Source organism: Protopterus annectens, chromosome 4.part0 (assembly GCF_019279795.1).
Source record: "Protopterus annectens isolate FY-2018-M chromosome 4.part0, PAN1.0, whole genome shotgun sequence".
In the NCBI taxonomy this organism is placed as follows: domain Eukaryota; kingdom Metazoa; phylum Chordata; order Ceratodontiformes; family Protopteridae; genus Protopterus; species Protopterus annectens.
Genome location: NC_056733.1, coordinates 1094139200 through 1094162423, shown reverse-complemented (window position 1 = coordinate 1094162423; position 23224 = coordinate 1094139200). Strand labels below are relative to the sequence as shown.

At 37.0% G+C, this 23224-nt stretch overlaps 1 protein-coding gene across 15 annotated transcripts in view; it reads right to left on the bottom strand.

Moving 5' to 3' along the window:
* The window catches only part of LOC122799766 (protocadherin beta-15-like), an 886413-nt gene that overhangs the window by 120458 nt on the left and 742731 nt on the right, over nt 1-23224 (bottom strand). The window contains exon 1 of one of the 15 annotated variants that reach the window (XM_044069052.1): nt 15880-18369. The exons of the other annotated variants lie outside the window; for them this stretch is intronic. Coding sequence (XP_043924987.1) covers nt 15880-18276 — 2397 coding nt within the window. The 5' untranslated portion in view covers nt 18277-18369. Of the gene's footprint in view, nt 1-15879; nt 18370-23224 lie in introns of those variants that run through there. 15 annotated transcript variants of the gene reach the window in all.

Genomic DNA, 23224 nt, shown 5'->3' with positions numbered 1-23224 from the left:
CCCTATCTCACTCAACATCTTGATGATATATGCTGTGAACCCATCTGAACCTGCTGCTATCCCCTGACTTCACGTTCTTACATTTCTATGGTGGGCTCCTCTTCTTCTTTCATTGTAATTTGTGTCTGAGGCAGTACATCTTCTGTGCAGTTTTCTTCATTCAGAAGCTGCTGGAACTACTCCTTCCATCTGCCTTTGATGTCCTGTGGACTAGTATGAAGGTTGTCACTGGGATTCCTCATGAAGGTATATCAGCATGAAAGTTAGATGTCATTAAGAAGATGTCTAATATGAGGCCCTTAACACTGTATGAGTATATTGCTTGTCATACTTTTGCTATAATATCCTTAAAAGTTAACATTGTGACTTGTGTGTGAATCCTTAACACCTCTGATATTGCATTCTTTCACAGTTAGATTCTATCTTTTTATACCACTCAGCTCAAACATTCACAGCCAGTCACATTTGGTTTAGCAAGATACTAGAAATGCTGTACTCCTCTGCTTTAAATATCAGCCATGCAAGTGACTAATCTGTTTTTCTCACTCTTATACAGGACTTAGTTTTCTACATATATTTGTCCTTCTATTAAGGCATGTCTCTACACTGTGAAATGGTTTCAGGTATAACAAACTTCCCTGTCAGTGTTAGTGTAAATTCAGTGCTGGTATCAATAAATCCTCTCCGAAAAGCTAATCCACGAAACCAAACAAGGCATTTTCCTTGAGCACCCTAAACTTGTAACTTGGATGTCTATTTCCATATTTTGAGACTCTTAACACTTGTAGTTCCAGATTATCAACACTTCACAATTACGGTTCCTTTCCAAAGTACTATACTGCTCCTAGCTTGCTACCCCTAGAGATACACTGTGACATACTTCTGGTCTTGTTTAAAAAGAATGATACCATCTCCTCTGGTATACTGGTCAGAGTTTAGATTCACAACACCCATTCCCCAGGGAACTGGCATTCTTAAACTGTCTCTTTTATAAAAGCAAAATAAAATGGCCATGTGTTGATGTGGCCTGTATTTGTCATCAATGTGATTTTTCAGACATCTTGTTACTGTTACCATATGTAAAAATGGTCAGAACTACCTTATCTAAATATCTGCTTCCTAGTAATGCTACCGAATGATGTGAACCTAAACAGGTCCATCTACCCTGAATGTTGTACAGCCCTACTCGTTCAAAATCAGTCTACATGGGCAAAGGCAGAAGGGCACAAATATTTCAATTTCATTACTAGATATATAAGAAATAATTCCTGAACTGAGGCTTTGCCATAAATATACAAACTTGATGTCCTTGTGCTTGTAAAAACCTGTCTCAAGTCATTCATTGAAGACAGACAGTATGTACTTACATTATAATCACAGTCATTTAGAAAGAAATACATACAAAGAAGGTGTACCATTATGTTCAACTCAGCACAATAGCCCTTTTCACAACCAACCTCCCTACACTGCAGCCAAAGACAATGTGGTAGATGAACTCAAACAAGGAGGTGCAAATTAATAAATATGCATTACATCTAGGAAAGTCTGAATAACATTTTTATTTCATAGAGGTCTGGTTGAATTTTGAAAACTAATGTGAGCTTAAATACATCTCATGGCAAGAGATCATATTATCAACATGAGAGAGGCTCATGGCAAGGAAATAAAGCAGTGAAACAGATTTTTCACAAGGATAATGTGTAATGATAAACATATTAAGCAGCGTAAATATTTCACCATACCAAAACTTGCTGTTGGGAAAACTTCAAAAATACCCAGTCTGATGATAGACTGTTAATCCTTTTTCAGAAGGTGGCCTTGATAATTTCCAAGGTGGAGGTGTGTCACAAGACTACAGTGCAGCAGCAGAAATAAATGGCAGTACTGTAAAAAAGTGGAGTGCCTGCAAAGACAGCTTTCGCAGTTCACAAAGACTTTAGGTGATAATGCAATCTAAATTAGAAGCTATAGAAGGAAGATTATGACACAGGATGGTAAGCGGGATGACCATGAGACTATGTCAAGGAAAGTTGTTGTACATGAAAGGGATACTAGAATCATTAACAAGGAGTTGTGGCAGCTTGTTGAATGACAATATAAAGAAGTAATGCATCTCCTCTCATATCTCAATTCTGAAACAGTGAAAATTCAACAAGTTAGGTGTATAAAAAAACAGCTCAGGCAGGCATCCTGTATCATAGCATGCTCTTATGGACCTCCATTCTTCACAGACTAGATAATGGGTGATAGTGAATAGCAAACAACACTAAATAGTGTCATGTGGCAAGCAAAGCCTCATCTTCACAGCAAAATATTCAGTAAGACTCTTTGCTTCAGGTAGCAGATAATACAAATAAAAAAGGCACTTCAGCAGTTAGACTACACTGTAATCTTAATCTACCCTGCACCGATGCTCACAGAAACTGATGGGGAAAAATTCTGGCTGAAGATAGTAGATGAACCTACAACTTTTATTCAGTGAATAAAGGGGAGTGGATCAAAGTGATCATTGACAGCTCAAAGAAGTACTACAAGAAAAGGATTTGGAGTGGAAATGGTCTGAAAATAAACAACATTAGAAAAGACAGAATGCCAGAGGAAGCCCAGCTGCTAATAACTTGTTTAACTTAGAAATCAGGCAGCCCAAAGTTACAGGTAAACAGTAACCATAAATTTCCACATTTGATTGAGAGTTATAAGAAATATAAAGATGAGTGAAAAAAGGCAGGTAGATTCTATGGAGTGGTGAGATCAACAGCCGGAAGTGGATTATGGGTAACAAATATACCCTGAATACAGACAACCTGACTTTTTCAAGTTCCTATTGAGTGCATGGAAAGATAGCATAAGCCAGACAAAATAGAGGACTTCAGTCTTTTGATAAATGAAAAGTTTTACTGGTTATTTGGCAAACATGAAAGTTACAAAAGAGGAAAAATGTAGTGAAGGATTTGATAAGCAAGAAAGGTATAAAACCTGGTGTGACATCCCACCACTTGACCAGTAATCAAGGAGCCTCACCACTAGCACCAGTGGGGGACATACATTGGTAGGATGACAATTTACACAAACAGTATTTCCAGATGCAGCTTTCTACATCAAGTGCAATTTCCCTTAAGAGCACACAGAGACCACAGTCAGTCCAAGGCTGGTTTCTCCCTCTTTCTCTAGGTCCCCATTAAGACTCCCCACTGGCACAGCTATAGAGTAGAGTAGAGATCTCAGCTGAGTGGCCAAGCCAAGACCTCCAGCACCCTCTCTATCCAACCAGTGCTTTGTGCCCCTGCCCAAGTAGTTGACACATACACACTCTGAGGTTTGATTTATAGATACACACACACCTGGGAAAGGCTAGCACAGGTTTACTAGCTATGCCCCCTTCTGTCCAGACTACAAGGTAGTTATCACTGCCACCAGCCAACTCTTTATCAGCAACTTTAAGTCCCTTAACAAAGGGTGTCCAATCTTACTATGTAATGTTACTGTTAATACAAATGGTAGTTTGACCAAGAGCAAGGCTATTAGGAGTGTCCCACAGTGTCACCAAATAAATATGCAAGTACTCTCAGAACTTAAATATGAGTCACAAATATCAGCCACAATGAAAGGTTTAAATATATTTAATAATAAATAAAAGAACAAGAAAATATGCAGTGTATATAATTGCAGTTACACCAGAGTTCAAAATCATAGAAAATATTTAAAATATCATTGCAGGATAGTCTCAAATAAATAAAGAAAAACATCTAAATTAAGCTTTGATATATTCTTGACTTTATTTAAGAGAAATTACTGCACCCTAATAACTTACTTCAGAGCAAACAAGGCAGATGCGTGGTGAATAGATCTTCTTATCAGTTCAAAGACAAAATACAGAATACTCAGTCTCTCTCAAAGAGTTCTTAAATTAATATGTCATATATTATTACTGGGATAGCTTGCAGAATGACATCACTTCTTGTCATCTGACTCCATCCCAGGTGAAAACCCCCACTGATGTAGCTGGTAGCATTTAGCATCTACCAGTGAAAATTCATACACAAGGGTTTTTTTTCCCTCAGATCTTTACAGATCCTGGAGGTCATAAAACAATAAAAACACTTCCTAGACAATACCGAAAGCCTCTAGTTCTAGATATTGTGTCTGTTACTGCACTGAAACTGAGAGATAACATCCTTTAATTATGTGGCCATCAAGTCATTTAATTTCAGCTATTTTTATGAAGATAACCTCTGGTGTTCCAGTTTCCATTGTTAAAATATATACATCTAAACAGTTACAATAGTGTATGCTCATTTATGTTCTTTTCCAGTAGGGTACACAGTGGTTATATTTTTAAGCTAAGTACTGTACAAACCCTTTTCAACACACACTTCTGTACCAGCAGTTTGATATACATATAACATACAGTTCTAATACATTGGTAACACAAGCATATGAATCATGTTGATATTTACAAATGACATATATTTTTTTTATAAAATTCCAGATAGCTGGGCTGGCAGTACCTCTTTTGTGACACCTGGTGCTATTTGAATAATAAGAAAATTGGGGTAAATGTTTTAAAGGTACTTAACATAATAGGTAAGGAGGCCTAGCTCTCACCCTGACTCAGGATAGGAAAGTTGAAATTACTAGAGATTGAAGAAATAAACATTTCAGATCATGCCTTGGTCTCAGGGGTAATACATCTTGAGGACAAGATGAAGAGAGTGAAAAATTGGAAATGGGCTCATGATAAATGGAATGATGGTGAAAGGAAACAGCAAGTGAATCAATAGAAACCCTCTCTAAAAGGACAAGTTAAGATTCAACTGTTGGGAAGCATGAAAGGCTGTGACAATGGAGGAGGTAATGGAAATTTAACATAGGAATAGAAGAGATAGAGACAGAGACAGCATTCTGAGGAGAAAGGAGAGGGAGCTAGAACAGGTACAAGAACAGTGTAGCAATTATAAAAGGGGAGGATGCATGAGCTGGATAACAGCTGCTTCAATAGCTCATGGATGTGTTTGGAATAAAGAAGGCCATCTGGCTAGTATACAGGGAGCTAAAGCCCATAAAAAATAAGTCTTAGAGTAAAAAGGCAGGAGGATTAAGTCTCTATGTTTGGATTAAAGGGCCAATATTAAAAAGGGAAGCACTAGTATAATTTATGCAGATTTAATGTAGGGAAGAATAGAAGCAGTATAAAGTTTAAGTTTTGGAAGTGGAAGGGAAGGGAAATTGTGAAGTTCTCTGCAAAGTCCTGAGATAAAATGAAGAACAATGTTGAACAGCTACACAGTTAAATAGGAGGTCGAGGTTTACAGATAAACAAATGTGAATACTCTATAACTGGTATCTCACACCCCTATGGTTACATAATAAAGGGTGGAAAATAAATGGAAGATATTGGAGGTGTGGTTAAGATAAACAAGCATTACACATATATACTGGGGATGTATCACAGCTAGCAAAAAGTGACAGTACAGTACTAATCTCAGTGATGGAAACAATATTTAGGATCCAGCTTCCAAAACAATGAGAATTTTGGATATTTGGTGATTACTGTGAAGCATGTAGAAAAATAATAAAAAATTGTGAAATAAGATGGCTACTGACAAGTGTTGTAAATCTATCACCACAAAAAATTGGAACCCCCCCCCTGCAGGGGCTAAGAGTACTACAACACATGTTTTTTATAGATATGAAGGGAAAATATGTTTTATCTTTTTAACAAATAGGTATAGATAAGAGGAGTCCAAGGAAATGCAAAGAAAGCTTCTATTTCTTTGGGTTTCAAATTGAAGATTACACTAATGGCAATTTAGATGGATATTAAGAATGGATGTGTTAGTCAAAAAAGGAAATTAAAGGTTGACAAAGCAGGTGTCACAATTTTGGGACAAGAAATGGAGTGCATAGGAATTATACACGAAGCTGCAATAGTGTACCTCTTACTTCTGCTCATATTACATTTGTGAAATGGAACTGAATGCTTTGCTTTGGATTATTAAATGTCTAAACCCTGTGAATAATATAAATAGTGTGTTTTTTTTATTATTTCAGTTGTTCTATAGATTATACGTGTTCCTCTTGTTGTTAAAATCAATAAAGATATTCAATTAAATAAAAAATAAAATAAAAAATGGAAAGGCTCATGAGCCTCTTTTGGCACTCAAAGGGAGCAACTAACAAAATTTGTTGAGGTGAATATTTTTGACTGGATCCAGACTCTGCACCTTTACAAATAAAACAGCTGAAATGCCGGAATCAATGTAATGTTTATACACTTTTCCCCCTGTCAAAGGTGCCAACATTTATGTCTATAAGTAATAAGGTAGGATATCAGAGATATCAACTAATACCCATTGTGCTTTCTACCTACAATAGATAATGATCTGGATACGATGAGTTCATCTTTATAAATATTTTAGACCAACGTTATCCTTTCTAGTCACATTAAAGGACAAATGTCTGTTAAGATTTTCTAGATATATTTTTTACTCGGCAACCTTCACACTTATTGTATCAGAAGGTAAGTTTTTCATGTGAAACTATAGTCAACAAATCTTCAAATACTGTACATGCCTATGTATTTGTAAGCTTAAAGTGTTTCTTTTCCATTTTCGTAATTAGGCTATTCTTCACTATGGTTCTTTAGAAATAACCTGTATACAGTTAATTTTTTTCAGTTTATATGAGGAAGTGTGCTAAAACTATTTAGAATGTCTTATCTTTTCTTACTTCTTATTGTTCTTAAATATATTGGAACAATTGGTTGTCTATAATTGTCTAATTATAGATTTAATTTTAAATACATTCTTAGCAAAGGCTTAAAACACACATACTTTCAATTTATACAAAAGGTGTCTTGAACTAGTTTGTGGAACAAGTATGATAGATTAGTGGTTGCTTTGCCACCACATTATACTATTAAACATCTGACTATATGTGCTAGGACCATATTTATAGTCCTGTAGCAATAAAATGCAATTAGTTTGAGGTGACATCAGAGTACAAGATTTATATTCTGCTCTCTCTCTCTCTATATATATATATATATATATATATATATATATATATATATATATATTGTGAATATCTTATGGAACAGCCACATTGAATAAATGAATGAATGCATGAATAAATAAATACTGCCAGATTATGTTGAATATGCTGTTTGCATTCCTCTATGGTATTCTTTTCCTAAAAATATGGATACTGTATAGTGTCAAAGATCATAATGCCAGGAATAGTAAAAAAAATATATAGTGTCAAAGATCATAATGCCAGGAATAGTAAAAAAAATAAAACATGTTTATCATAAATTTACCAATCTTATAAACTTTATCTATATTTTTTCTTGGCTAAGTGGATTGGTTTCATTCTTCAGTGTCTTATGAAATATCAATAAATTGCATACACCACTTAGTTAACCTTGTAAGAAGGAGATCTAGACAAAGTGTTTGTTTTGCACAGCAGCCACAAATTTATCACCATCTTGAAGAAATTATTGTATAATGTTATTGATACTTCATCAGACTAAGGAACAAAGAATACATCAAGTATTTTTAAGCACTCAATAAATACTAGATTATGCCTTTAACTTGACGATGCTTAATATTACTTAACTATTAGTGTATATTATTGTTTTATTGGGGCTGGTTGTTATATTTGCTGGTAGGATGAAGCTATCATGGATACAAAAAGCTACATTTATGCTATGCACTAGTACAATTATAGAGCAACATTTAGAACACAGAAATTGTATCCAGTAATGGATAGCCTTCTCCTAGCCAGGTCAGTAAAGAAGCTGATGGTAAGAGGTACACATGTACACAATTTTTTTAGGATAATTAGCAATATTCAATTACATTTGGGCCCTTTATCTGAGTTTTCTTGGGGATATGAGAATGTGTCCTTGATGGGTAGTGGAAGTCTATGATGAGAAATGTTGAAGGCTATTAGTATCCTAAGATGCTTCATTTTCCAAGAAACCCCAAACAGGAAGATGTTGTAGCATTGCTTGCTGCAGTTGGCTTTCTCACTTGGATTGTAATATTGAAGTTCTGAATGTGAACGTGTTTTTGTCTGTATGAAACACAATACTGCATTTTTTGCTAAAAATACAGAATCAAATCTTTACTAAAAATTGTGATTTATTTCATTCCCTGCTTTCTGTAAAAAATGTTATTCTTATGCTTCACAGAAAAATATCCTGATCTATAATACCTGGTGGGGTGAGATGCTGTTACCTTGATTAAGCATCTCTTCTGAAACCCCATACTTTTGGAGTGAAACTGCTCACCCACCAACATGAAAGCATGAAATAAGTTTCACTGATGGGTAGGTCCCATGTTTAATCCCTCATGTCATCACTGAGTTGGTAAGCTGCTAATTTTCTAACCTATGTTGCTGTGCTATGTAATACATGCCTAATTTCTGAAAAAAGGCAGGCACCATATTTACAACAAAAGAAAAAGAATTTAAATTAATTTAAAATTACATTATTATGTAAGTATTACACTCAACACAGAAAGACGTTGAGCTACTTCAGACAAATTTTACAAGGGTTGCAGACTGACAATTAGCAACTACATTTATATGCGTGATTATCATCATAGATGCCAACCTTCTGTCTTTAAAATTCAAAACACTGACTCTCGTAATGTGGTACAAATGGGCAAAATGTGGAACACATTAACAATCTCAACTAGGAAGCTCACAAAAGGATAAAAACTGTTGCTTCACATGTATTTAAAGGTTCATGGGATGACTTCATATGATTCAATATTATATAGCATGAATATTTATTAGAAATGGTAATGAATGGGTGAAAAGCATTTCAGTGTGAGACTTGAGCATGGAATTTTTAAGACTCACTATGAGGAATGCATCTTATCAGAAATATAATCAGAAGTGTCTATGTAAAAACGAATTGGATTCTTATATTCCCCTACCCATGATATTGTAAAACAAAAGAACATCATTCTGCCAAAAGGTATTTTTATAATTGCAGTGATTTATATTCGGCAGTATTTTTCAAGTGGTTTCTGTGCTATGTGTAGATGTTTTAATCATTTCTGAGTGGGAACTCATCTTATTGCATTTTACTATTCTCACTTTTGAATCTGGGTCTATATTACAAGATCGAACACTTAGCTGATCGAATACCTAAACATTGAACTTGTAATATCGAAAGCAAAAAACAGTGAACCGGCCGGTTTAGCGCAGGGAAAATTTTCCATTGGCCATTCACCGGATTTTGCCATTTTGTCTACTGTAGAACAATCTTGGAGTTGGTATATTTAGTTAGGGGTGGGGGAGATGACCCCACTTAGTTTGGGTGTAAAGTTTTTTTTTTTCGTGGCTGACTGGCATGTTTTCCTGCGGTGCACAATGTTTTTGTGTTCAATATTACAAGTTCAATGTTCAGGTGTTTGATCACCTAAGCATTTGATCTTGTAATATAGATGCTTGAATCTGAAGTTATAGCTATAAATTGATTTTGGTTTTACAGTATCCATTGTTATTTTTCTGAGCTCTTAAGTGGATTATTAGCATTGTTCATCTAATTCTGTGTTTTAGTCACTTTTCAAAAAGTATCCATTGTTATTTGTCTCAGTTATTAAGTGGATTACGAGCATTGTTCATCTAATTCTGTACTGTAGTCACTTTTTCAAACTTAAAACAAAAAGCCAGCTTTAAACAGTTGTGTGAGTTGTAAATAGAGCTTGTGGTAAATAAACCAACTCCCTCATATTTTACATTACACAAGCAGTCACCTCTGTTTGTCTTAGGACTGTTGGTATCTTGGAAGCTTAGAAACAAAGCATCTGGACTACATTTTGCATGCAGGGAAGTACATTTTAAACTACATTTAAAACACTGCACTTACCTTACCATTTAAAACTTATCTGTGTGTTTCCTGTTTGTATTTTCTCTGAATATGAAGTTAAAGTTATTAACTGAAGGCATTTTTGTAGTTGTCATGCATTATAGTCTGCAGTGCTTTTCAGTTGGTTTCTATACTGTCCTTAGATGTTTAAATTATTTCTGAGTGAGCACTCATTTTATTGCATTTTTACTCTCTTTTTCCTGTTGTACTTTTATATCTGGTCCTAGAAACTCTCCCTAGTCTTATCTCCTCTGACCATTTTACTGGGAACTGACAGACAAAACTGGGAAAGCCCTCCCCTTAGACTGTTACTGTGCTTTGAAATTGCTTTAAATTGTGTGTTCCTCATTACTTGCTTGTCTGCCTTTGAATTTCCCTATAATTACTCGTAGTTAGTTGCTAGATTTGTTTCTGGTACCCTTTCACTTGTAGCTAACTAAAGTGTGTTTTTACGTTATGAAGACTGGGACTGCAATTCTAGTGGCAGTAGAATGGCAACCTGGTCTGTTTGATTTCAGATATGCACAGGTAAGCTTAAGTGAGAATTACTTGTTCTAGCTAGTTGTTTGATTTGTTTCCGATACCTTTTTACTTTTCTCTAATTAAAGTATGTGTTTTACACTAAGAAGACTAGGACTGCAATTCTAATGGCAGTAGAAAAGTAGCCTAGTCTGAGTTGGACAATATAAATGGAAACCTCATGTGACAATTACTTGTATCTAGTTATGCGATTTGTTTCTGATACTTTTTTCACTTTTGGCTAACTAAAGTGCGTTTTACATTAAGAAGCCAGGCATGCAATTCTAGTGGCAGTACAAAGGTACCATGGTCTGTCCAAGTAGGGAAACACATAGGGAGGCTTAAAGAAAGATTGTTTAATCAGGCAGTGGTCTTTTTAGTTGGGTTATTCACTCTTCTGTGAGTCTATAGATTAGTGTGTGTTTGCTCAGCTCTTGGCTCAGTTCCACAGAGTTCAAATGTTTGAAGTCCAAGCCTGTGTTCTCAGAGTGCTTGGATTGCATCTAATGCCAACTTGGTTAAAGTAATTACTTTCAACTGAAATATTAAAACTTTTCCAAGCTATTTCTGAAGACTGTTGCTGTATTTTAAATTACTTTATTTTATTGCATTTTTCTGCATTTTATCATTGTAGAGTGTGTTTTCTTTTTCTTGATCTAGCTGCTATTAATTTCCTTTGAAATGACCTTAAAGTGGGTGTTTTTCATTTTTGGCTTGTTGCTTTAGAATCATCCTGTAATTACTTGTTATAGCTAGTTGTTTGATTTGATTCTGGTACATTTTCAATTTTGGCTAAATACAGTGTGTTTTACATAAAGAAGACAGTGACTACAATTCTAGTGGTAGTAGAAAGGGACCCTAATCTGTCCAAGTTGGGAAACAGACAGGGAGACTTAAAGTGAGATCATTCCATTGGCCAAAGGGCTTATTAATTGCCTTAGTCACTTTTCTTTGAGTCTATAAATACTGCTGCTCATCGCAAAGTATCATTTAGCAGTGCCTTGGATAGATGGAGGAAATAAAACATCCCCTGTAACTTTACCCAGTGCTCAGCTGCATAACGAACAAACTATTTGCATGCTGAGGAGCATTGCTGCATGACATCAGCCATACATACCCCCACAGTGCCTAAGTTAGCCTGCTGTAGCACCCCTTTATAGTTAACCTAAAAAAAAGCCCTGACACCATGGATGGACACTTCCTAATTTTTCTGCTGGTGGCTTGGTAGATATGGTCACCTGAGACAATGTAAAAATTGTCACATGTTCACTGACAAACTCATACTTCAGAAATGGGTATAGTATGTGAGAGATGTAATTACACAATGTCACTGGAGGCAAGACTTTTACAAAAAAGCACTCAAAATATCAATCAGGCTGTCAGTAATGTATGCATTACACCCAGCACAAGAAGTACTGACTAAACGCAGAAGCTAACATATGTTGAGGCACTTAAAAGCAACCTTTCTAAATCCCAAAGACCTCCTAGACATGCATCCTACAAAAAGAATCCTCAGCAAGGCCAAAAGCATTCTACCAGAACAACACCCAACAGAACACATGCAGCCAAACCCTTTTGAGACTCAAATACAAAGCCTATAAGGCAAGCCAACACACTAACCAATATTTTAATCATAGAAAACTCCATTTTGAGACATACGGATGATCCAATCATCAGGATGAAGAAGGAGAAAGTCATGGTCAGTTGTCTGTCAGGGGCCAAGATCCACCAAATCACCCATGCAGTCAAATCATTATACCACAAGTACCAGTATGACTCGGGCATAATCCATGTGGGCATAAATGACCTGAGACAAACAACTCTGGACTATATAAATACATTATAGAGCTCTTGGACTATGTGTCCCAGGATGATATGTGCCTTGCACTGAGCAGCATTCTACCTTTTCAAGAATGATGTCACAATATGAACAAAAGATGACTGATTTCAATAATTGCCTTAGTTTCTGGTGTAATGCAAGGGGTGCAATATTTGTCAATATGGAAGGATATGGTCAACAGATTACATTGCTTTGCCAAGGATGGTCTGCATTAGGGGTTTTTAGTATTGGCTAAAATACTGTCCTCTCCCATAGTGCCTTTTTCAGGCAATGCAAAACTGACAAACCTTCTGATGTAACAAAACCAATCCAAAGGAATCTGAAGGTATTACTAGTCAATGCCAGAGGCCTAAGTAAGAAACTACACTCCCTCCAAACTATCTTCATCCTGGGGAATGTGGACATACATGTGTGCAGTTACTAAGACATGGTTTAAAGCCACTGACAGTACCTTGACAGTACAAGGCTACAATGCCTTTGACACATATAGGCCAGCTACTGCAAAGGCAGGGAACAAAGGGGGAGGTGTCTCAATCTGTATCAACAAACTCACCTCAAGACTAGTCAAACAGGATGGCATGCTTGAGCTTCTCCATGTCCAGATTTCCATAGGCAAAATCCCATATCACATCCTTGCAAGCTATAAGCCACCCTCTATGACCCCAGTAACCCATAACTCACACTTGGACATACTGGAGGTCCTCATCATTCATCCCAATACCATATTCATGAGCAACTTCAACTATCCCACTATAAACGTGGATACTTACATGACCTCAAACTTTCAGTCCCAATAATGTCTGGACTTTGTAAACAAAAACACCTTGGACCTGATAGTCCATACACCCACTAACAGTGCGAACTTACTCAACCTGATACTCGCAAACATGGGAGAATGCCATACCCCAACCTCCACCCCCAGTGTAGTATCCTCTCTGATAAGGTCAGACCACAAAGCTGTCTCCTTCGCAATAAAAGTCAATCATGTGACCCCAGCTAACCATGTAACACTATTCTGAGGCAAACGTCTTACTACTAAGTGTTAATCTGTCAACATGCCAAGCCTATCCAAACCATGAGAATACAGTTGCCTGTGCAGAATTGTTCACAAAGCCCTGTCCAGTCATGTCAATAAATGCATATAGACAGCTGTACCTACCAGAAATAAGTGCAAAACTAGCTCAAAAAATAAAATCCTCCTAGTAGAATCCAAACATAAACAGGTTGTACAACAAAAGAAAAAAAAGCCAGGATTAGGAAGTGCTACACCCAACATGAAAAAAGTACTCTCAGTGATCTAAACAAACAATTAAGAGGGCAAATTAAGTCTACTAAACACAAATTTGAGGTAAAGATAGCCTTTAAAGCAAAGGGCAACTATGAGATTTTCTTTAACTTTGTCTGAAATCTCAAAAGCAGCACACAGCAGTGTGAGAACTGATTACAAATGGAGCCACCTACACAGAAACAGAAGATATAGCAAATCTGCTTTCCAAAAAGTTAGCTCCAATTTCACCCCCTATCTCCCCAGTCACCCCCCCCCCAGGAAGTACTATCAAACAACCCCTGAACTATCACTAGGAAGCAAGTCCTAGATGCACTCTCTAAGGCCAAAAACACTGCAGTGATGGCCGCAATAACATCCCGGGATGCTTCCTAAAATAGAGTGAAGCATGACTTATCAGGACTACCAGAGACACTGTTTAATCATAACTTCTACACAAGCTTTGTGCCATGCAAATGGAGAATTGCAATGATCAGCCAATTGCACAAGAGCTGGCCATCAATGGACCTTGGAAACTACAGGTGTATATGTCTGACTAGTCTCATATGCAAAGCCATGGAAAGAATTATTATGGAAATGACTGATGAGGAAATAGAAAACCTTCAAAAACTGGATCCAACCCAGTTTGGCTCTGTTAAGAGCAGATTAGGCCTACTCAACCTGGTGAACTTCTTTGAGAGGGTCACCAAGATAATGGATGAGGGCAAAATGCAGCACACTGTCTAGCTTGACCTGGTTAAGGCATTTGATGCAGTAAACCAGTCCAGCATTGTAAACAAACTCATGTATATAGGCATAAACTCATACATTACACAGTGGATAGTCAGATAAATATCAGAAGGGAGCCAGGAGGTTAGATAGGGGAGTCCACCTCCACAAAGAGGCCAGTTACTAGAGGAACCCTTCATGGTCTTGCTAGGTCAGCTCCATTTTGGCATCTACTTCTTGGAAATCAAGACCGCCATCAAGGCCCCTGGTTGGCTAAGTCTGCAGATGATTGCAAACTAGGAGCAGTCGTAGAATCCCCCACCCCCACCCCATGACACTAACATCATGCAGGAAGGTCTAACACAAACAAATGACTGGTGCCAAAGCCACAGCTTAAAACTCAATTCCAAGAAATGTATAATAGCACCCTTTGGAAAGTCAGTCACCCTCATTAATTACCTCATCGATGGCATACCCGAAAGAGTACAGCCAGTAGTCAGGGATTTGGGTATGCATGTAGATAGCAACCTGGATTTTGAAAAGCACATGTCTGAGGTAGTAAAGAAGGCCTTCTATATTGCTCAATTTATAAACAAGGGCATGGCATCTAGGTCCAAGGAAGTCATTTATTATCACTGTATTTGGCCCTCATCAAGTCATCATTGAGTACAATGCTCCCTTCAGTATGCACCTGAGCTGGCATACGCAACAACTGGAATGTCCACAGAGGTTCCTCATGAAAAGAATAGAGGTCCTAAGCAGCATATCATATGCAGATTACCTCAAAGCCCTATGTCTATACTCTTGTTTCCTACAGATTGTTGAGAGGCAATCTATGCTTGGCATATAAGGTATCTTTGGATCCCTCTCTGATGGACCTTTTGCATATTCAAAAAATGAACAGCATTAGAATTACCCAGTCTAAGGATTAAAATGTTACTTGTGACATAAATAGAATACACCGGAGGGATAGATATATGTGCCAGAGAATTCCCCTTCTGTGGAAAAAGCTTCACATCAATGTGAACAGCTGTTCCCTAACCCTGTTCAAGAGAAACCTGATCAAGTGGATGGGAAATTGGGCATACATCTTGGGGTCTAGTACTTATGTCTCTAATGGCAGAAGCAGCCAGTAAATCTTGCAGTAGCGTACATATACCAAATAAAATAACCTCTAAGACACATAAACTTAGGAATATACTTGGGATGCTTGGCTAGACTTACAAGGATACAGTGGTCGTTAGCCTAGTACACACCTATGAACCTTAAAGTAACTACCAACAAAGTCCAAAGCAATGCTACTTCTAGTACAATTAATCAAAGTTCCATTTTTTTTAAATAAACACCAGGTTAAACCATACAGCATGGGACATAGACCATGCTTATCTGAAAAACGGATTATTCTAAATACAGGAAGAGCTCAGTGGAATCATTTTAAAACAAGAGTAATGACTGTGCTAAAAATAATGAGTCCCTACCATACTATGAGCTGGAAACACTCATTTATATTGTGAGAACATTATTTTTAATTTCTGTTCCAAATACTGATGTGCATAAGTTGAACAGCATACATTAATATAGATTCATATGTAAATACTAGGCTAGCTAAACATTATATCCAAACATTACTCAAACTATTCCTACCTCGTTTGCATTGTTGATATCAATAAGCATTGGGTGTTCATTTCCGGCATAAATAGTACCCTTATTTGGATCTAGGTGCTTGGAGCCACCACTTAAGGATTCTACCTTGGCCTGGACTTCGCGCAGGTAACCCTGATGAATAGTTCCTCGAGCAAGTGAGTCCAGATAGCTTGTTCTAAAGCTCACAATGTTTGAACTAGGAACATTTTGATCTGGGACACTGGAAAATACTGATCTCTTGATCCTGTATGCTTTGAGTGTCAGCAGCAGTACAATGAATGCTAGAAACAAGAAAGTCACAACTGCTAATGAAATTATTAAGTAAATTGTTAAATTGGAGTCAAATTCACCCACTTGTTCCTTGTCTGTACTTTCCAAATAATGACCTGAAAAGTTTTCTGCTGCTACAATTTTCACAGTTGCTGTTGCAGAAAGTGAGGGCTGCCCATTATCTTTAACAACTACTATCAGTGTATGTCTGGTATTGTCTCTCTCTGTCATCTTCCGAATTGTCCTTATTTCCCCGGTGTGCAATCCTACTGAAAAAAGACTCTGATCTGAAACCTTCTGAAGGTGAAAAGAAAGCCAGGCGTTTTGTCCAGAGTCAGCATCAACAGCAACGACTTTGCTGACAAGATACCCACCTTCTGCATTATTTGGCACAATCTCTGCAGAAAAAGAGCTGTCTTTTGGTGAGGGGTGTAGCAGAGTGGGGGCGTTATCATTTCGGTCAATAATATATAACTTCACTGTAGTATTACTACTTAATGCTGGAGTACCAGAATCCAGAGCTTGAACAAGAAATGTAAAGTTTTGAAACTGCTCATAATCAAACGGTCTGACTGCATGTATATTGCCCTTGTCTGAATTAATTGAAATAAAATGAGATATTGGGAAACCTTTAACCATTTCTTCAATAAGTGAATAGGATACCTGTGCGTTTTCAGCAGAATCCTTATCAGTTGCCATAATAGATCCAATAAGAGCTCCAGGTTTGTTGTTCTCTGATACCTGCATGGTGTACAATGTCTTACTGAAGACCGGTGGGTTGTCATTAATATCAGAAATACGTACATGTATAACTGCTGTTGAAGAAAGTGGAGGAGACCCATCATCAACTGCTGTGACAGTGATGTTGTATTCTGATACCTTCTCACGGTCAAGATGACCGTCTGTCACTAAACGATAAAAGTTCTTGAAAGAGGACATTAATCTGAAAGGCTGATGGGTTCCGACAGTACATCGGATGTTTCCGTTACCCCCACTATCCAGATCTTTGACATTTAAAAGCGCTACAACCGTCTGAGGAGAAGAATCCTCCGGTAGGGGACTTCTTACAGAGGTTAAAATTATCTCTGGTGCATTGTCATTCACATCAACAATTTCAATTACTACCTTACTGTACGCAATCAAGCCTCCGCCATCTTTGACTTGTACTTCCATCTGATAAATGTTTCTGTCCTCAAAATCCAGTGGTTCAGCGACAGTTATTTCTCCAGTTTTATTATTTAACTTAAAAATACGACCCATTGCATCTGAAATATGAGAAAATGCATAAATAATGTCACCATTAGGTCCATCATCCAGGTCTGTAGCGGTCACCTTCACTGCCACAAAATTTTTAGCATTCTGTTCAAATAGCTTCACCTTATAAACAGATTGATTAAAAACAGGCGCGTTATCGTTGATGTCAATAACATTTATTTGCACTGCAGCTGTACCGGTTCTTGGAGGTTCCCCGCCATCTACAGCGGTCAGTTGTAGCCTTATGGTATGAGTCTTTTCATAATCTAATTGCTTCACTAGTACGATTTCCGGACGTTTGTTTTGGTCCTTTAGATTGGGAATATCCAACCGAAAATGATCATTCTGGCTAATCATGTAGTTCTGGACAGCATTTACACCCACGTCTAAGTCCTGTGCTCTTTCTAAGGGAAACGTAGTTCCTGGAACTGCTTGCTCCACCACAGAAATAACAAATTCCCTTTGTGGGAAACTCGGAGAATTGTCATTCACATCTAAGATTTCTACTTCTACACGATATTGCTGCAATGGATTTTCAATCACCAGCTGGAAGTACAATAAACACTTAGCTGTTTCCTCGCATATCCCCTCTCTGTCTATCCTTTCATTTACTAATAACACTCCGGTCTTGGTATTTACCTGAAAGTACTGCTGGGTGCCCTCACAAACAATACGCGCCCTTCCTTCAGATAACAGTCTGGTGTCCAGTCCCAGGTCATTGGCGATATTGGAGACCACAGACCCTTTGGGCAGCTCTTCTCGAATGGAATATCGTAATGTAGAATCAACTGTGCTGCATAATAAAATTAGTAAAAGAGAATAAATAACTTGCTTGTCTGGAGTAAAATAAGAGCGAAAATCCAGGACATCCATTAGAGAAATATCCACAGTCTAAAAGGATTACGTTTCAGGTCCCGATACTTCTACAGCAAAAATAGTAATACTATACAGCTACAATATGGTCTTCAGAACGGCTCTTACTAGACTGCATCGGTTCCAGTCGGACGAGGCTTTTTCGTCAAATACTTATAGTTACCGTACCCCCCCCCAAAAAAAAAAATACATTTGTAGGTTAACAGCGACACTACGCGTTCTGAGAGAGGAACAAGTTAATACTTCAAATTAAATAGTGATACAACGAATAACGCAAGGTAGGCTTCACCAGTAAGTGCCAGTTTTGATTTCAGAAACTAAAATATATGACAGTTCTCCAAGCTAAATTTTACGGAGGACCACTAAACTACAAATCCAGGTTTTGTTAGAAGTGGTTTCAATATTGTTGTAAAACGGCGCTGCATTTTACCTAATCAATGACAGCTAATCGAGTACCCCGAACAAAGTGTCTTGTTAATGTACCTGAAACTTAAGGGACGTTATCTTAAATACACCGAAAGCAAAGCTAGACACTTGTCAAGTCCTACCTGTAACGTAAACGTCCACGTAATTTCCTTTGATTTGAAGCTTTCTATTCATTTAGAGATTTTGTTTATTTTTCTGAATATTTCCAGTGACTGCTGTAATTACTTTCAATTGTGTTGGTTTTAATTACACTTGTGGCTAAAACCTACTGATCCATGTATGCGACCAGGTAAAAACAACTGCACTGATGGTCTCAGCAGTACAAAAGTGGCAACGATTGTTTATTTATGGTGCAAATCGTATCGTGTAGGTGAAAAATTACCGAAAGCAGCACAGCAGAATATACTGAAAATATTCTGCAAGGTAGGTCGTGATACACTTACGAGTGCTAGTGAGTGGTGGGGAGGCAGTACTTCAATACATTACAATGACTGTGACAACAGAAGTTAGACGATTCATGATTACAGTGTATTAACAGCACTTCAGCCTGTGTTCTCATAAAAAAAAAAAAACAGTCATTGAAAACAATATAAGATCATCTAGCACTTAGATCTTTACATTACTGTGGCAGGGCTAGCCACTTGGCTGTGTACACCTACATGACAAAAAAGGAAAAGGGGTTGTGGATGAATGGGTGGATTGCATCGTCACCTTATGCCATTAAAAATAACCAGTCAAAAGTGCAAACCTTCTCCCATGCACACACTACTGGCAGCTTACGTTTTAGCTATTTTGTATTGTGCTGATGTCTTCATAACATCCCTAGTCTTCTTTGCCATTTCTCCACTCCGGTTACCCCATCTCTTCCAGTACTGCAAATCTATTTTTATGTGACCAGCAGATTTGGAAAAAAATATCTGTTTTGTCACTTACCCCCCCAACACAGACGCAGAAATACATCCACACTCATACTGACTTGCCACTGTCTCCTTACCTTCCCTACCTTGCCTTGTACTTTCATAGTCACAGATTCTAATCTCATTCTTGTTTCCACAGAACTAACAAATACTGAGTTGCAGTTTTGGATGTGCATACAACATGCACAAGTCACATTCCTGATTGGTAGCCAAATTAATTTAAGAGTAAATCTGATTCACATTTATAACAACATTATGGTTGCCTTGGATAAAGTAAATATTTAGGCAATGCAAAGTTACAACATGTTTTATTCTCAATGCCACATTAACCACTCAATCTCTAGTTCAAAGCTCTGAAGTTGTAATGAACTTTTTCTAAGAAGGAACTAGTTCAACTTCATCTAGAATAAATATCCCTACCAAGTTAAGTCAATGTCAACATTCTTAAATGAAATTTCAATAGTTCTCTTCCATAACTTTTTTAGATGTATGGCCAGCATTTCTTTCTGTCATAGCATCTTGTAAATGTCCATACTATTCCCAAAACAGTTGTGGTGCTGCAGTAGCATTGTCGCCTCACAGTAAGACGTTGTCCGGTTCGATTCTCAGCTAGAACATCTTCTGTGTGGAGACATGCGTGAATGGTCATACCTTCGTTGAAGGTTGTGCGTCAGGGATGGCAACTCGGTACGTAAAAATCTACTGCCAATCATTAGCGGACCGGAGTTCCGCTGTGGTGACCCCTAACCAGGAAAAGCCAAAAGACACAACGAAAAGTGTCTCAAAACTTAAAATATGAAAATAATTTGAACCTGAACAAACTGAAGTGACATATATAAAACTGTTGTTGACACCAACTATCATACCTGATATCTCTCAGCTGGCATCCCCTGTACCCTTTGACACCAAGAATCTGTGTGTGGATCTACCTGATCTGTCTGAAGCATAACCTATCAAAACATAAGCTGCAGGCTACATTAAGGAACCTGCCAACAAGAAATCAGTGTTAACATGGTATAAAGTTAATGCAAATAACATGTAATCTTTAGCTTTGTTCTTGTCATTGCTGTTATGCAAGGAAAACATCTGCAATGAAAGAAATATTAATATTAGGTACACTACATTAACATAACTATGCTATAATCCTGTGCTCCCTTATTCGGTCATTTTAATCCACTATCAGTTCTGGGAAGATATGAAATGGTTTGAATTCTATTCAGTTTATGAAATTAAGCAGTATAAGATATGTGAGAAGTTAAAAAATGTTTTCTGAGTTATGGCAGTTCCCAGAGTTGATTCTAAAATGCAGGTGCAACTTCATAATGTTCACAATTCTTTTGCTAAAAAAAGTAGTTTGCTCATGCCATCTATAAGTTCAGGGAATGCAAGGGAAAGGTTTCCCAAATGGGGGATGCAAGGACCTTCCCACTGCAATTTTTAGAGTGGAATAGGGGTTTGCCTACTTGATATGTCTTTTAGTTCAACTACTATAGTTTTTGCTGAAGGAAGATGTTGGTACTGTGTAGCCAGCAATTTTGTATTTGACAAAATTAATTTTCTGGGACAGGAAATCTTATAACTTGAATTTAGATTTCAGAAACTGCTTCTTTTTCTTAACAATGTCTAACATGTCTGGCTTGATCACTGGAACAAATCCACAGCTCATAATTAATATTTCATTTAAAAGCAGAATTACAGCTAGAAAGAATTCAAATCAAATGTGTTCAGAAAGGGCTGATCACAGTCTAGAACAAAACCTGTCTCTGAAAATCCCTGTGGTAGCTTTCTCTAAATACCAGTTTTTACTTATTGCCCATTCATTCACTTTTGCCACTAATTTCTCAAATTTTCAACCTACTTATTGAATAACAAAACATTGTTTCACTGCTGTACTCTATGTTACTTTCCCAATGAGTTAAACTTTTCACAATGTAACTGAAATGGATTTTTGGAGTCTACAAATTTGTAAATGTAACACTGCTTGCATTCTGAAGCCTCTAATATGTTACTAAATACAATTGTTCTTTGTATGTAAAATTTGCATGTTAAGTTGTTTGCACTTTGTGAACCCACTATACCTTTAATGTGCTAAGTCATTGCACCTCAAAGCCACAAACTCTCAATGCAAAATCTCTGTACATTGTTCTATGCAACCATACATTTCTGTATCGTGCTTCTACCATGCCTTTAGCCTGTGTTATGATTGAAATCACCTCTAGGTCCAACTCCACTTACCCAATGAAGAAATACAAAAATACAATAAAAATAAATTCTCTAAATGCTATATCAATAAGAAACTATTAAAGATATATGAAAATGTGTTGTTATGAATGTTTCTGTAATCAAAGCACGATAACAAGAGATATAATAAAGCAATTTATCATGTAAGAGTGTCAATAATGCAGGGGTTGCACATGACTGGTGTGGTTTGCTCATAAAATTGAAGCCCAGCAAGTCAAACAAACAAAGTTATGATATATATATATATATATATATATATATATATATATATATATATATATATATATATATATATATATATATAATACTGGATGTAAAAAAGGTAATGTATTACCATTTTAAAAGAATGCCACTGTGTTACAGAGTTCCATTCTGTTCTATTTTGCAGATTTGAGTGATTGGGTATGCCTCAGTAATATATTATGCATGTGGTGCATCCATATGTGTGGTGCCACTTGTACAATGCTTTACTTCACTGCAGTTGCTGCACTTTTGCCTAAAAACTTCCAGCTGGGAACAAGAGGACACTTGTACAGTAGTCATTCATTAGCATTGAGAGAAGCTGCAAATGTATCACACTGATTTGTTTTATGTTAATGGTGGGATCATCTCAAATGCAACAGACTACTTTGTTCTTGCATTTTTTTCCCCTTTTTAGTGGCAGACGGAAAATAGTAGCAATAATATTTTTGGTAGCTGTATGGATTTCTTGTTTATTGTGGGCACTGATTTGCTTTCTTTAAACAACCAAGTTTTACCTTTGGGGAACAGGGATGCCAGTGAGATTGGTGTGTTTCAATCTGCATTTATATTTTTAGTGCTAAATACTCTCTATTGCATAATATGCAACAGAGAGCAAAATCAAAAAAATACTGTTTGACTCAAAATCGGGCAAAAAAATTATTATTCTTTTTATGGCACAGAAAATGAAAAGGTAATAGCGTGTGATACTGTAATTTTTAAGGAATGTGAATATTTTAACAAGGAACAGTCTTTAAATTACCTTAAAAAAGAAAACAAAAAGGGAGCATGGTCATCTGTAGAATACGTGTGTGTGTGTGTTTTTTTTTTTTAAGTTTTACTGTGACTCTGGCCAGGATTCAGTAACAGGTCCAGCCATGGGTAGTAAGGCACTGGCATAAAAGGGCCTTTTAATATAGGTTCATTTGTCCATAGGTATATACTAGGCTAACAACTACCAGAGCCTTTATAAACTTAGCCGTGCAATCCAACCCAGAATGGGAAATCAGAAATTTACCCCGGGTCTGGCTCCTCATGTCTCTGATAGACAGAAGCGGACAGTTATGCCCAAACTAACATACCCTACCACACACATAACCTCTAGAAACTTCCTAACATATTCC